We start from the raw sequence: 14,284 nt of genomic DNA on the forward strand, positions 1-14,284 counted from the left end.
AGTGATGTTAGCTGATGAACATGATCTCATAGAACAAAATGTTTAAGATCTCCTAAGCTTGTGTTTACCACAGACCTTATTTTCAACATTTTATAAGGGCACAAGGCGAGACCCAGATGCAGACACGGGAGGCAGATGGTTTGAGTCTTTGGCATTTATTAATAATCCAAAAGGGGTAGTAGGTAAGAGAATGGTCATGGACAGACAAAAGGTCAAAACCAGTTCAGAGTCCAGGAGGTACAGAGTGTCAGACAGGCTCAAGGTCAGGGCAGGCAGAATGGTCAGGCAGGCAGGTACAGAGTCCAGAAAACAGGCAAGGGTCAACACTGGGAGGACTAACAAAAGAGAATCGAAAAGGGAGGCGCACAGGGGAAAAACACACTGGTTGACTTGGAACATATAAGACAAACTAACACAGACAGACAGGAAACACAGGTATAAATACCCAGGGGATAATGGGGAAGATGGGCGACACCTGGAGGGGGCGGAGACAAGCACAAGGACAGGTGAAACAGATCAGGGTGTGACACATTTATCCCAAAATACTGAGAAAAAAACCCCATGAATTTCCCTATAGGCTTTGGCCAACCAGCCATGGTGGAGTTAGCCTCTGTTAGTGCCTACAAAAAAATGCCATTACTTTTGCTGTCTATTGCGCAGTGACCTGTCGACCTTTGAGAAGGCAGAGGTTTCCATATGTTTTTGTAGAAACAGTCCCACCCATTACAAGTCAAAATGTGATTGGTTGATTCCACTTTCACTCAAAATTCTGCGCTAATACAGTTGAATAGAGGTCGTCAGCTCGTAGTCCTAAAAAACGGAAATGAGTTACCTCTGGTTTGTGCAGCCATTCCCACCGGGAAAATGAATGGGGAATGAATAGGGTTTTGGGATAAACGCCGAAAATAATGTCTGAGGTTTAGGAGATCTTATACGTTTTGTTCTATGAGATAATATCAGTCAGTTAACATGACTTATGAATTATGAAGCATTTTAAGTGCTTCATGCTTTTTTTATTACATAAATGCTTCAAAGTTCACAAAAAGTGACGTTAGCTGATTAAGACTATCTCATAGAACAAAACGCATAAGATCTCCTAAACTTGTGTTTACCACATACATTTATTGGGGGCATTTATTCAAAAACCCTACAAAAACGATATCCATTTTTCCATGGTCCAACGAACCATGGCGGACTTAGCGTCTACAAAAAGGCGCCATTACTATTGCTCTCTATGGCAGTCGCCATCAAAGATTGCCTATTAAATTTGACAAGACAGTTGATTGACCGCTCTAGCAATGGAAATACATGTCCTCAAAGCTGGAAGTCGTGCGAGAGGAGACGAGATCAGGTGGAACCATTCTAGCCAATAAAAGGGCAGATGCCTGTGTGAACAACAGGCCATAGAGATAGATAGAGGACTCATCTTTGTATCTGTGCCATTATAGCGTCTGTGACATCATGGGCAGCGCCATTGAGGCTATCTCCATTTTAAAGTAGTACATTTTCTTCTTCTTCTTCTTCATTGGCGGATTGCTCCCAACTTATAAGCATCCCCAACCAGTTTACTATGTTAAAATGTTGGAAGCCCTCAATGGCAATGTCCATGTTAAAACAGGTTATATTCATGATGAGTCTTCTATCTATCTCTATGATAACAGGCTCCACTTATATCAGTGCATTCGTAACAACCTAACAATTACTAAACGTTTAATTGATCAAATAAGCCTCACATAACAAATTAGCAATTACATTTTTTCTTGGACCAAATTCAACACTCTCATTGACCTCCATTTATTTAGATTTGTCTCCCCAGAGAAAAATCCTGATTGGATCTTTTTTTCACTTCAATGTTGACCCTTTAAATCAGAATATAATTGGAAATAATAATAGAATTACAATATCATTGAAAATAATAAATAGAAATGAAAAATACATGTATATTTTAAAACTACAACAATAATTTTATAAATCCTAAGGCCTTCTCTGAAAGCACTGACAGTTCCCTACTGGACTCTGAGCTTTATAGTACAGCTTTGATAGATTCCACCTCAAACCTCTCAACTGCTGTATCTCATAAAGCTTTTCTCTTTTGAACAGAAAAGAAGGATTATATATTATTCAATAGCTGGGATGAATCTGCTGCTTCAGACGTCAGTCAGGAGCTTTTCCAGTGACTTGGCACAGTGGGTAGAGAGAATAGGACAGTGCTGAATATGCTGAATAATTTCTGAAGAATGAATGTGTGTGATATCTGATCTGATTTCCAGTTGGTGCAGAGCAACTTTGTCCTTTTCTGTACGTACGCAGTGGACTTGAGAGACCACTTCCAGAACATTGTACTGACCATCCTGGTGAGTTCTAGTTTCAGACCTAGATTAATCTCTCGTAGACGGACTATGTAATTGTGCGATTCTGGTTCTTGGTTAACAGAGATTAGACCTAGATCAATGTTAAGATCCTTACATAATACAGACCACTGTCTCATGAAAGGCTTAATCCTAACATGAGGAACTAGAAATGTCATCCAAGTCTTCCATTGACATCTGTGCACGGTTTTATATGACATTTGAGTGTACTCATAACCAAAGACAGTGTTATAGTCTAGAGTGCATATTATATATCTCTCTTCGCAGGTATCTGCAGTAGTGAGCATCCCTCTGTGGCAGTGGTTTTTGGAGAGGTTTGGCAAGAAGACGGCAGCCTTCTGTGGCATCACGGTAAGTGTCTGCGACGGAGCGCTATTGGTATTCCGCTGATCGTAAGAGTGTGCCACCTTGTGGACAAACAGGTTATTACTTTCGGCAAAACTTTTTGAACTCCTCTTTCTGTCCAGTGGATCATGCCGTTCACAGTGATGCTGGTGTTCATCCCTAACCTGGTCGTAGCCTACGTAGTGGCTGTCTCTTCAGGACTCAGTGTGGCCGCGTCACTCCTCTTACCATGGTGAGATCAATTGAGTTGGGCTGGCACAAAGGTCCTCTGTAAATATAGTGTAGTTGTAATAGCACTAGCACTAGCCAGTGGTTGTAGCGACAGTAACAATAGTAAACATATTCTTTGGTGTGGTAAAATAGCCACCATCACAGAATTAGTAGCCTAGTAATAGCAGCAGTAGTTTAAAGTGGCCATAACAGTGCCAAAAATATCAGCAGTCTCCCTGTTTTTCTGTCCATTCACCCGCCGGGCATGATACAGTCACGCCTGGCGAGGATGTCATGTTGATGAATGAGATGGGTCTATAAACCTCAGGGGGCGGCTACAGTCTCCACTTTCATTCTGTATTTTACTGTTGTTTATAGCACATTGCCCTCCCTCTGTGCTCTTCACCCTCCTTTCTCTCACCTTCCATCCTTCCCCTCCCTCTCTAAATGACAGGGTATATCCAGTGGGGTCACCATGATGTGTATTTCTGTCTGTTTTTCTGGTGATTCCCCAGCTGTGGTCAGAGCAGCTCAGCTACAGCTAGCTTCATCATCTAATGTTATTAGTAGCAGTCATTTCACCAGATCCTTTTAACTCTGCGCTATATAAGCATTATTATAGCCATTTTATCCTCTAGCGCTATAAGTAGACTGCTCCTCATCAGACAGATGGAGTCATGGAGGCTGGTTGTTTAACATGATGATGAGGTCGGCCTATAAGTTGTTGATGGCTGATGTCTTGATGTAGTGTTGGTGTGTGTGTGTGTTTGTTTTGTTTCAGGTCGATGCTGCCAGACGTGGTGGATGACTTCCGTCTGGCCAACCCCCACTGTAAAGGCTTTGAGGCCATCTTCTACTCCTTTTACGTGTTCTTCACCAAGTTCGCTGCCGGCATCTCCCTGGGAGTGTCCACCCTCTGCCTCGAGTGAGACAGACAGACAACATAAACACAACGAGTATTACAGATATTCAGAACTGAAAATTGAATTTCCTTAGGAGTAACCATGCTTTACCTCAAATGAGTCAAACATAGGATAAACACAAACAAGTAAACAATCCTTCTGGGATCTCCTTTGGAGTGATACAGACGCCAGAACACGAAGTCAGTTTAATAACACAGGAGTGAGATGTATAGAGAGAAACACAAACACAAGTCTGACTTGCACAGATAATGCATTCCATTGTAGTCCATTATTGTTTATGAAACTGCCACTGTGTGTAACTATCGGTATGATATAGGTATACGTCGCTATAGGTTTGCAGGTTATGACACTGGTGTGTGTGTGTGTATGTATCTCTGTATATATCTCTACAGGTTTACCGTGTTTGATACAGGTGTGTGTGTGTACCTGTGTCTTCAGGTTCGCGGGTTATGACACAGGGGCGTGCAGGCAGCCTGCTCAAGTAGCCTACACTCTGAAGTTGCTCATCGGCGCCGCCCCGGTGGCCTTTATCGTAACAGGCCTGCTGATACTGCTGCTCTACCCCATCAGTGAGGACGTCCGGCTCAGGAACAAACTCTGTCTGGAGGAGCTACGGTGAGTTACCCACACGTCTCTGTTGTCACAAGTTGATAGAACTTCACAGTGCTCTTGTAAATGCATAAGACAATATAAGGCCGGGGATACATGCTTAAGTGAAATGTTACCAAACAAAGTATTTGGATCACACGACGGCCTGAAATGGGTCAAATACCAACATTCCTTCAATCTAAAAGTGACTATTACCTGTCTTCTACAGGAAACAAGGCAGCATCAGCTCCAGAACGCTGGAGGATGTGAGTAATGCATGACCAGGGATGGGACAGACAGGAGAAGTTCCACATGCGGCGGATTCCAGTTCTCCGACTGGAATATGACGTCCATTAGTGTATATTACACTGAGAAATTATATAATGGTAGTTATGTTTTCCTGTAAACATTTTAAGTTTGTTTCTGTATTTTCACATGAACGTGTACTGTATAGCCATCTTAAATATACCTACAAGATTATCTAATTTATATCAATGAATGTATATCACTATTTGCTGTGTTTAGCCAGACATTGCTGGTATTTAAGAATGGTATCTGAATAGGATGGTTTGATGACCAATGGGCTTAATAAATGCTGTTGGTTAGTAGATGGACTGAACCATGGCTTGGTATAACTTCAAACAGAGGGGGTTTACTGCCAGTTGAGGAAGGTTCCATTTTGTGATGTGGGGTTTTGGGTCAAGAGATTGAACAGGAATGGCTGTTGGATTCTCTATTCTCTGCCTACTGCTTCCCCCTGGTGGTACTATAATGACATCTGTTTTGTATTTAGATGGAAGACTGGATAAACCATGACTATAATAGAATCAGTCATAATATGTTAAGCAATGAAATTATCAATTTTTAAACATTTGAGTGCTTTAATATTATACAATCATATAACACACAAACAGGATAAATCTCTTTGGGATATGGTGGCTACTTTCCTGACCTAGGCCACCCAAAACACTACCTCATTGGTCTGATATATTTTTTGATAAACTTCATCTTGAACCAGATGTACATATAACACAAAGACAAAAAGACCAATATAATATCCAAAAGTCACTAAATGTAAACATTGTTTGAAAGGTGCTACTTTCCAAAGTGTGACAAACATTTGTCTCAAATAATTCCTCAACTGAAAAAGGTGAATTTGCCACCCAGTACTGCTTGTTCATAAGAAGATGCAGAGGGGTTGAGTCTGTGTGTCCAGTTTTTAGAGATGTATGCATAAATCATTGACATATCCTGTATGTTATGCTTGTCCCATGCTCTGTGCTCTCTCCCACTATGCTGATGTCTCTGTTTTGGGGCCTAGGCCTTGTCCAAGTCTGTGTTCGCGTAAGATTTAACTGGGCTTGAGGGAGATTTCACAGGGCTGGAGGGGCATGTGTCTGGGCTGCCAGTGCTTCTGATGGGAGATTTCCTCTTGCCGTTCCTCACTGTCAACTCATCTTTGGGTTTAAAAGTCAGGGGTACAAAGCCCTCTGCATCCGCCACTAGGACTATCCACAACGGACCTGGAACACACAGGAGACAGTAAGTTTTAAGTTTATGCGATAGCTTAGGAAGTTTTTAATTGAACTAATATTTTCTCCATGCTTAAGACGGTTTAAATGATTTAACCAATTGGTGACAGATTTTCAAGCAAATATTCTAAAATCGGCATGAAGAAAATACGCACATTTTACCACCAGTGGTGGGTTTCCACCAAACTGCCTTGTTGCGGATAAGAAGCAGTGCGTGATGATGTGGTGCACATAAGGTACTTAAAAATAAAAAAATCTGTTTCTCCATCACATTTTCAACTCTACTGATGGTTTTGTCAGAAAAACGGCAGTGCGTTAATAGCTCTAGCCATTAGCTCGCAGATACAGTGCCGGTATGCTAGGCTACATTATGAGAATATTATAGGTAAGAGCGAGATTATTTCGATTTGGCAAATGGCAGCCAAGCATCGATCATCATGTCACCAGAATAAGACCCTCGATATTTATTGGAAAGGAGCATCAAGCTCATCACTAAACTTCCACCGCCCTGTGAAGTTCATCATAATTTATTTAATCTAAAGCCTAATAGAAACGACATGCTTTCCCAAGTGGGAAGACCACATACAAGATCTCACGGCGTAACTCAAAGTTTACTTTGACATGATGGCTACTATATCAATATTTGTGCAAAAAGGCGTATCCACCGCTATTTCTCACATAATACATTTTATCGTCATACCACCACGTCGAAGGAACAAATGATAGAAATTCATGAAATTGACCGTAATTTCTTGTTTCCATCAGCCCAGTCATGACTTTTTTTAAGCGTCAGGTAATTATCTGCATGAAATGGTTGGATGGAAACCTGGTTACAGATTACATTCATGTATCCCTTCAAATAGACGGTAATACGCTTTTCATTCAGCAAGTGTGTACTATCTAATAGAGCCGTTTTGGAATCAAAGTAACCACAACATCCGCCTCTTAAGTTTTCTGTAAAAACTCAAACAGCGAAACTTCTGAATGAGATGGCGTTATAAATACTCTGTTGGAGGGAGCGTGCTGAGTGTCTATATTAGCAGAACTAACAAAGGGAAGGTGTGGTGGGGCTGTAAGCTGCTTCTGTTTTAAACCTCATTCCAAGCTAACCCTATAATCACTCCCATATTTAGCCTCTTCGCCCATTAACTGAAGCACTTTGTGTATCGCCAAATACTGTTGTTTCATATGCATTCATGTATGTCTGTTTATGTGGAGTGAAACAAAGCTGTAATTAGTTAGTTGAGATAAGCTTAGTGTTTGAGTAGCTCCTCAGTCTAGACTATTGGCTGAGGATATAGGTTATAGGCCTATTCTTATATGAATAGATTCCTGGAAACCTGAGTGAAACCCTTTTTCCTGTTCCCGTCCGAACTCAGTAGTGTCCGTACACACAACCATGCACGCACACTTCTGAGAACACTGCCCAACCCTACCTCTTGGTTCCTATAGGGCAGATAGTTGCATTTAAGCTTTCCTACTACAAGTCTAATGACCGCAAATGTTGGCCCCAGAGCTTACAGAAATCAATATTCAATTCAAATATGCAGTGTGCCACTATAGCCACTTTTCTCTTGAGGCATGCCCATATTGAAAGAGGCAATAACGGCAGTATTTGCAGATTTGAATTATGTTGATTTCAGGTAAGCAGGAAGTCACACCGCTGTGAATGACGTCGTCATATCGCGGACTCTACCTTTAACCTCAAATAACTGGTAGAATTAAGCCTGGGGTATATACACTCCTTTCCATATTTATTTGGACAGTGAAGCAATTGGCTCAATACTCCAGCATTTTGGATTTAAGATCAAATGTTTCATGAGGCAACAGTACAGAATGCCACCTTTTATTAGAGGGTATTTTCATACATATCTGTATTACAGTCTAGAAATGAAAGCACTTTATGTATCTAGTACCCCCCCATTTGAAGATTCTACCATGATTATGAATAATTATGAATGATGAGTGAGAAAGTTACTGAAGAACAAAGATCATACCCTCACTCCATAAATGCTAATTTCTAACCATTACCAATAACAGGGGATTCATTCAGTATTGTCCATAATTATGGTAGCATCCACATTAAATGTAGAAGTGTTCAGAAAAAAAGTATATTCACCATTTAGTTCCTATTGGGCAAAACATAATCTGAAACACAACCAAAACAAAAGTTTGTGGAGTCACAAGCTTGATGTAGTCATTGCACGCTAGGAATATGGAACCAAATACTAAACTTCACTACTTTAATACAATATACCGGTATGTGAATTTGTCCAAAAGCTTCTTCAAATAGGGGGACTAGACACAAAGTGCTTTAATTTCTAAACAGTAAAACAAATATGTATGAAAATACCCCCAAATAAAAGGAGACATTGTGGACTGTTGCCTCAAATGAAACATTTGATCTCAAATCCAAAATGCTGGAGTAATAGAGACAAAAATGAAACAGTGAAGTACAAAAAAATACAGATGGGAGTTTACATACTGTGAAAATCAATCATCTCAAATCTACAACCATGTGTTATTATGGGGAAAGCCCATGGCCAGATACCTACCATACATAATCTCTACTACAGTCAGGTTAAAGAGCTCCTGAAGAACCTTCAGACACAGCTTCCCTTCACACAGCAACACTGGTCTTCTCTCATCTATAAACACATTTTCAGACAGCTGCTTCTGCATGGAGAGGGAAGAGATTTATAGAGAGAGGGGGCAGAGAGAAGGTGGGGGGGGTTACTACAATTCTGACCTTCTCAAGAATGCAGTTTTTGATGGATGCAACAGTGGCATCATTTCACAAATGGTACTTTTATCACTTCTTTTGGGAACACCATAATAGCATACACACTGTGCTGTCAGCATGCTGTCTATTGTAAGCCAACGGTGGATTACAGACTATAGCCCAGGGAGTATATCGCCTTCCTCACCTTTAGACAAGACCAGCAAGGCTAACAATAGACCATTAATCTGACATCTGCTGAACGCTGACTATGGCCTTCAGTATGTATTTGCGTGATTTATATACATTCCTTTGTGTGTCTTATGAAACTTTATTGTACATAGGTGCAGTCTATTATTTTAATAAGTGAGGTCTTCAATAAATATGCATTATCTTTAAAAATGTGGCTCTGAAAATCTCCAGATTTTTAGCCAAAATGAAGTAATATCTTGTAAGTCATAACCCCTACCTGACATGTTATGTTAACGTATGGAGGTTCACAGGCATTGGGGTAAATAGTCCCCAAACCCCTTTTCCCGTTCTGAGTGAAGTCCCTGATCTCTGTCAGACACTGTTGCACCTCAGAGAAGCGAGAGGAGATCCTCTCCATGTTCTGAGACAACTGCTCCAGGTTCCTCTCCTTCTCTCTGGGGGCCAGGGGGGTGGTCTTGGGCAGGGTGGGGAGCTCCGTGTGGGGCTTATCCCCAGGGTTGTAGTATGGGGAGCAGGGTCGACTCAAGTCCCCAGATTGCACTGACCCTCTCATCCGGTTGACGGGTTCCATGTCGAAGTTCTCGACCGTAATGGAGGAGGCGCTTGAGTGGGATTGGTCAGAGGGGCGACAGAGGTCAGAGTAGGGGAAGTCAACTGAGCTGGGCTCCGGGCTCCTCACCTCCTCCACCAGCCTCCTCCTGCTGCTCCCTGGAGAACGGGACTGGATTACACCTCCTCCTGGAAGCACCAACTCCTTGATCGCCACACGCTCCTGCTGCTCCTCCTTAGAGAAGACATGCTCCGAGTGGCGCCTAATCCCCGGGTAGAAATTAGCGGGGGATTGCCGGTTCGAGGAGGGAGACGCCGGGGTTTCTCCGTCGTAGACTATCTCCTTGGAGGAGAGGTGCAGGATGTATTTTTCCGTGTTGGAGGAGGGGAGGAAGGCAGGTTCGTTGGACTTCTGTCTGCCGATCATGAGAAGCAACGTCTTGTCACTGAGGAAGCAGACGCCTTTGGGCCTCTCGTTCTTCTGTAAGGAGATCTGCTGGACATTGGGCATAGCGAAGGGCGTGATGCAGTAGACCAGCACCATGCTACACGTGTTGGAGGCCACCGCCACCATGGAGCCTCTGGAGTCAAAGGCCAAGATGTCTGGCACCAGGATCCCAGGGATACTGACCTTACTGGTGCTGGTGACTTTCCGTTCGTAGGTGACAAGGATAAGGTGAGATGAATCCTGTCCGGAGCCGGTCAGGTGGTCCTTGCGGCGCAGGTGTATGAGTGGACTGGGGTCGGAGCGCCGGTGCTTGGCCAGGAGGTGGGTGAGGTCCATAGGGCCGCCAGACGGAGAGCAGGACAGGTAGGACCTCTCCGAGTCAAAGGACCTCCTGCGGGGGTCTATACAGCCATCCTCATCCAACATCACCATAAGAGAAGAATGTCCTGGTAGGGAGGACTCGGAATCTGAGGGCACGTCGAAGGCTATACCTGCGTTGAGCCCGCAGATTCTATCCAGAGGCAGCTCTGTAGCCACTGCCACCTGGGCTTCGCCTGTCGACTCGATGGCACAGATGTACCCACCCACGTCGAAGATAGGGCAGAAGGAGCAGGCTAAAAGACTCTTCTGAACATCGTTATAGATGTAGGAGTAAAGGGCGCTTCCAATGGCCACAACCAACCGGGTGCCATCTTTGGTCCAGCAGGCACAGTGGATGAGTCCACTGCCTTTAATATCAGCCTTCACCCTGCGGTTGTCCACACGGACACAGAACAGCACAGAGGCATCTTTCTTGGTAAGGACAGAAAGGATGTCCATCTTGGGATGCCAGACACATCCCTCAGACAGAAGGGGGAAAGGTTCGCTCATCTCACAGGTCTGAGTGCACAGCAGCTTGTTCTGTTCCAGAGCGCTGAGCTGCAGCTGCCACACTGTGACATGCTTCTTGTGTTGGACTGCCAAAAGAGCAGGAGAGCCGGAACAGCATAGAGGGCCCCAGTAGAGACCGAAGACATGCTCAAACTGACCAATGACGTTGGTGTCGCCGAATTTCACATCACCGTTGGCATAGTAAAGGGAGGTGAGGCAGACTTGTTTCCCATCCGTCCATGCGATCCCGTGGACAGGGTGGATGGCTTGGTGGAGCGTGTTCAGACCGGTCCTCAGCAACTTGGCTTTGCCCAGTTCCATACTGACAGCCAAACAAGTATGGACTAATCCAAACGGCGAGAGAGAAAAGATGATCACTCACTGATCAGTGACATTGAAGAAAATCAATCATTCAATAGCATTGATGAGAGCAGAGGAGATGGATGTTGACGTGCATAATACTAGTTTCAGCTACTTTAACTGCCATCCTACACTAAGAATAGGACAAGCCTCTCCTGTCATGCATCTCTGGTGCTGTAAAATCCCTAATCCTGTGTGAGGTAACACCTCAGGGCCAGGGCTGAGCTGATTAGTCTGAATGACCTTAGCCATGCATATCCGGTAGGTTATTTTACACACCAGTCCTAAAGGCATTAAAGACAAATAATGATATCAGTGTTGTATCTTGTGAGTTCAAACTGTATTAATTAGCTATCTAGCTATTTCAACTAACTCAACTGATTCAAGGAGTCACAACACTAGAAGTAGATTTGATCACATTTGGTAGGCAACTGTGACCTTAAGTAATGTTAAGCGTTTGGCAATGAAAGACAATCAAGCAATCCCTCTTAACTACAGTTATTCAAATTATTACTTTGTGCTAGCTAAAATGACATTGTCATAGCTAGCTATGTTCACATCAAATGCAATTGAACTATGAAGGTACAGTCAAGAGCTAACTATTACAACAAACATTTGCTGCCGTCAACTACAATAGCTAGCTACTCAACAAATGAAAATCATTATCTACCTGACTAGCTAGCTATGTTGCTAACGTAAGCTGTCAAAGTTTTTGACTGGCCAGCAAGCCCATGCAGCTCGATAACCAAGCTAGCAACTAAAGCCAGCAGGAACAAGCTGAACTAACTAGCTAGCTTGATTTAATCGCGAATAAATTCTTCCGACACGAAATTCTATACACAAACTTGCCATTACATGCCTCGATTTTCTTGTCAAACCATAATCCTTTATTATATTTGCCACGTTTATTTCACTTTTCCCGGGGTAAAAGTTGCTAACATGAACCGGAATTGAATAGCGAGGCAATACAAAAGCATAATGGCACAGAGTTTCTAAACACAGAGGCGCAACATCGCGAGACTTCTGGGAACGTTTGTGAAAGATACCAAACAGACCAGACCGGGGTTTTGGGTTTGAAAAGTCAATGAGAGAAGTGAAAGATTCTTCCTATTGTTAATTTTCTTGAACTCTAAAGACACATGTTATTACTCCAACCTCGTGAAAGCGACAAACTGACACGTTTTCGTCAAAAACAACTTCATATCTAAGGAGTGCCTTTGATTTGACAGCCAGCACATGCACAATTCGAGGCGAGACGATTGCTAGGCCCGATGACGTCGTGCCTTTATATCTTTTTTCCCGTGTTCCCAGTTGTTTGGAAAGCACCGTTAGTTAGCTATTGGAGTAGTTTTAGCCTGTCTTCAGTACTGTCTTTGATAATTGGATTTGACGTTTATGGGAAGTCTGGTGTATTTTATGTGTTGACCACATAGGGGCATTCTTTTCAACAGCAGTGTTCAGTCACAAATCAGTCCACACAGGCACTGTAAATGTTAGGTCTCCCAAAACTGAGACTAGGATGAGATTTGAGAGGAGGTTATGTATCTCAATGCTGAGGTTTTTGACCCTTGTAAATACAATCTTAGCAAGACCGTACAGTATGAAGATAGGCTAAAACCAGTGGAGGCTGGTGGGAGGAGCTATAGGAGGACAGGCTCGTTATAATGGCTGGAATTCAATTCATGGAACGGAGTCAAACATGTGGTTTCCAAATGTTTGATACTGTTCCGTTGATTCCCTTCCAGCCGTTACAATGAGCCCGTACTCGTATAGCTCCTCCCATCAGCCTCCACTGGCTAAAACTGATTTTCCAATAAAAATACCAGATCACACTTGTAGGCAATGTCATTTTTTATTTATTTTATTTAACCTTTATTTAACTAGGCAAGTCAGTTACCACAGTGTCCAAAGAAGGGCCAGAAGTATACAGAATGGTGTCGTCTGCATAGATGTGGATCAGAGAATCACCAGCAGCAAGAGCGACATCATTGACATATACAGAGAAAAGACTCGACCCGAGAATTGAACCCTGTAGCACCCCTATAGAGACTGCCAGAGGCCCGGACAACAGGCCCTCCGATTTGACACACTGAACTCTATCTGAGAAGTAGTTGGTGAACCAGGCGAGGCAGTCATTTGAGAAACCAAGGCTGTTGAGTCTGCCGATAAGAATGCAGTGATTGACAGAGTCGAAAGCCTTAGCCAGGTCGATGAAGACGGCTGCACCGTACTGTCTTTTATCGGTTATGATATCGTTTAGGACCTTGAGCGTGGCTGAGGTGCACCCAGATTGCATAGCGGAGAAGGTACGGTGGGATTCGAAAAGGTCAGTGATCTGTTTGTTAACTTGGCTTTCAAAGACTTTTGAAAGACAGGGCAGGATCGATATAGGTCTGTAACAGTTTGTGTCTAGAATGTCGCCCCCTTTGAAGAGGGGGGTGTCCGCGGCAGCTTTCCAATCTTTAGGGATCTCAGACGATATGAAAGAGAGGTTGAGCAGGCTAGTAATATGGGTTGCAACAATGGCGGCGGATAATTTTAGGAAGAGAGGGTCCAGTTGCTGCGGGGGGTGCAGAGCTGTTGGCTGGGGTAGGGGTAGCCAGGTGGAAAGCATTGCCAGCCGTAGAAAAATACTTCTTGAAATTCGCGATTATCGTAGATTTATCGGTGGTGACAGTGTTTCCTAGCCTTAGTGCAGTGGGCAGCTGGGAGGAGGTGTTCTTATTCTCCATGGACTTTAGTGTCCCAAAACTTTTGGAATTTGTGCTACAGGATGTACATTTCAGTTTGAAAAAGCTAGCCTTTGCTTTCCTAACTGACTGTGTATATTGGTTCCTAACTTCCCTGAAAAGTTGCATATCGCGGGGGCTATTCGATGCTAATGCAGTATGCCACAGGATGTTTTTGTGCTGGTCAAGGGCAGTCAAGTCTGGAGTGAACCAAGGGCTATATCTGTTCTTAGTTCTACATTTTTTGAATGGGGCATGCTTATTTAAGATGGTGAGGAAAGCACTTTTAAAGAGAAACCAGGTGTCCTCTACTGACGGGATGAGGTCAATATCCTTCCAGGATACCCGGGCCAGGTCGATTAGAAAGGTACCGTGTTATTGACCTCATCCCGTCATCCCTAAATCTGTGAACATGGGCACCCTCATAGA

General features: G+C 43.3%; 2 protein-coding genes across 3 annotated transcripts in view; one reads left to right on the forward strand and one right to left on the reverse strand.

Moving 5' to 3' along the window:
* Positions 1-5,043, forward strand: part of LOC106571769 (major facilitator superfamily domain-containing protein 2B) — a 45,838-nt gene extending 40,795 nt beyond the window's left edge. The window contains exons 10-15 of the mRNA XM_014145222.2: positions 2,271-2,354; positions 2,637-2,720; positions 2,837-2,946; positions 3,706-3,849; positions 4,286-4,462; positions 4,665-5,043. Of these exons, the coding sequence (XP_014000697.1) occupies positions 2,271-2,354; positions 2,637-2,720; positions 2,837-2,946; positions 3,706-3,849; positions 4,286-4,462; positions 4,665-4,716 (651 nt within the window). The 3' untranslated portion in view covers positions 4,717-5,043. The remainder of the gene's footprint in view (positions 1-2,270; positions 2,355-2,636; positions 2,721-2,836; positions 2,947-3,705; positions 3,850-4,285; positions 4,463-4,664) is intronic.
* Positions 5,044-5,296: 253 nt separating this feature from the next.
* On the reverse strand, positions 5,297-11,969 carry LOC106571768 (WD repeat and coiled-coil-containing protein). 2 transcript variants are annotated; one of them, XM_014145219.2, is made up of 4 exons: positions 11,797-11,969; positions 9,156-11,110; positions 8,523-8,643; positions 5,297-5,958 (listed from the first exon to the last, which is right to left on the reverse strand). In XM_014145219.2, exons 2-4 carry the CDS (start codon positions 11,085-11,087, stop codon positions 5,753-5,755), a joined length of 2,259 nt encoding a protein of 752 aa, XP_014000694.1. In that variant the 5' UTR covers positions 11,088-11,110; positions 11,797-11,969; the 3' UTR covers positions 5,297-5,752. The 2 variants fall into 2 exon arrangements, with proteins under 2 accessions (XP_014000694.1, XP_014000693.1); XM_014145218.2 differs by having other exon boundaries at positions 9,156-11,969.
* Positions 11,970-14,284: the final 2,315 nt, after the last annotated feature.

The sequence above is a fragment of the Salmo salar genome, chromosome ssa15, assembly GCF_905237065.1.
Source record: "Salmo salar chromosome ssa15, Ssal_v3.1, whole genome shotgun sequence".
Taxonomy (NCBI): domain Eukaryota; kingdom Metazoa; phylum Chordata; class Actinopteri; order Salmoniformes; family Salmonidae; genus Salmo; species Salmo salar.

Excerpts from the sequence above, each read along its gene's own strand:
- LOC106571768 (XM_014145219.2), bottom strand. The coding sequence starts at position 11,087 with ATGGAACTGGGCAAAGCCAAGTTGCTGAGGACCGGTCTGAACACGCTC. Across the intron at positions 8,644-9,155 it reads ACGTTAACATAACATGTCAG|AAGCAGCTGTCTGAAAATGT; the intron begins GTAGGGGTTATG and ends CTCTCCATGCAG. Across the intron at positions 5,959-8,522 it reads TGTAGTAGAGATTATGTATG|GTCCGTTGTGGATAGTCCTA; the intron begins GTAGGTATCTGG and ends TGTGTGTTCCAG.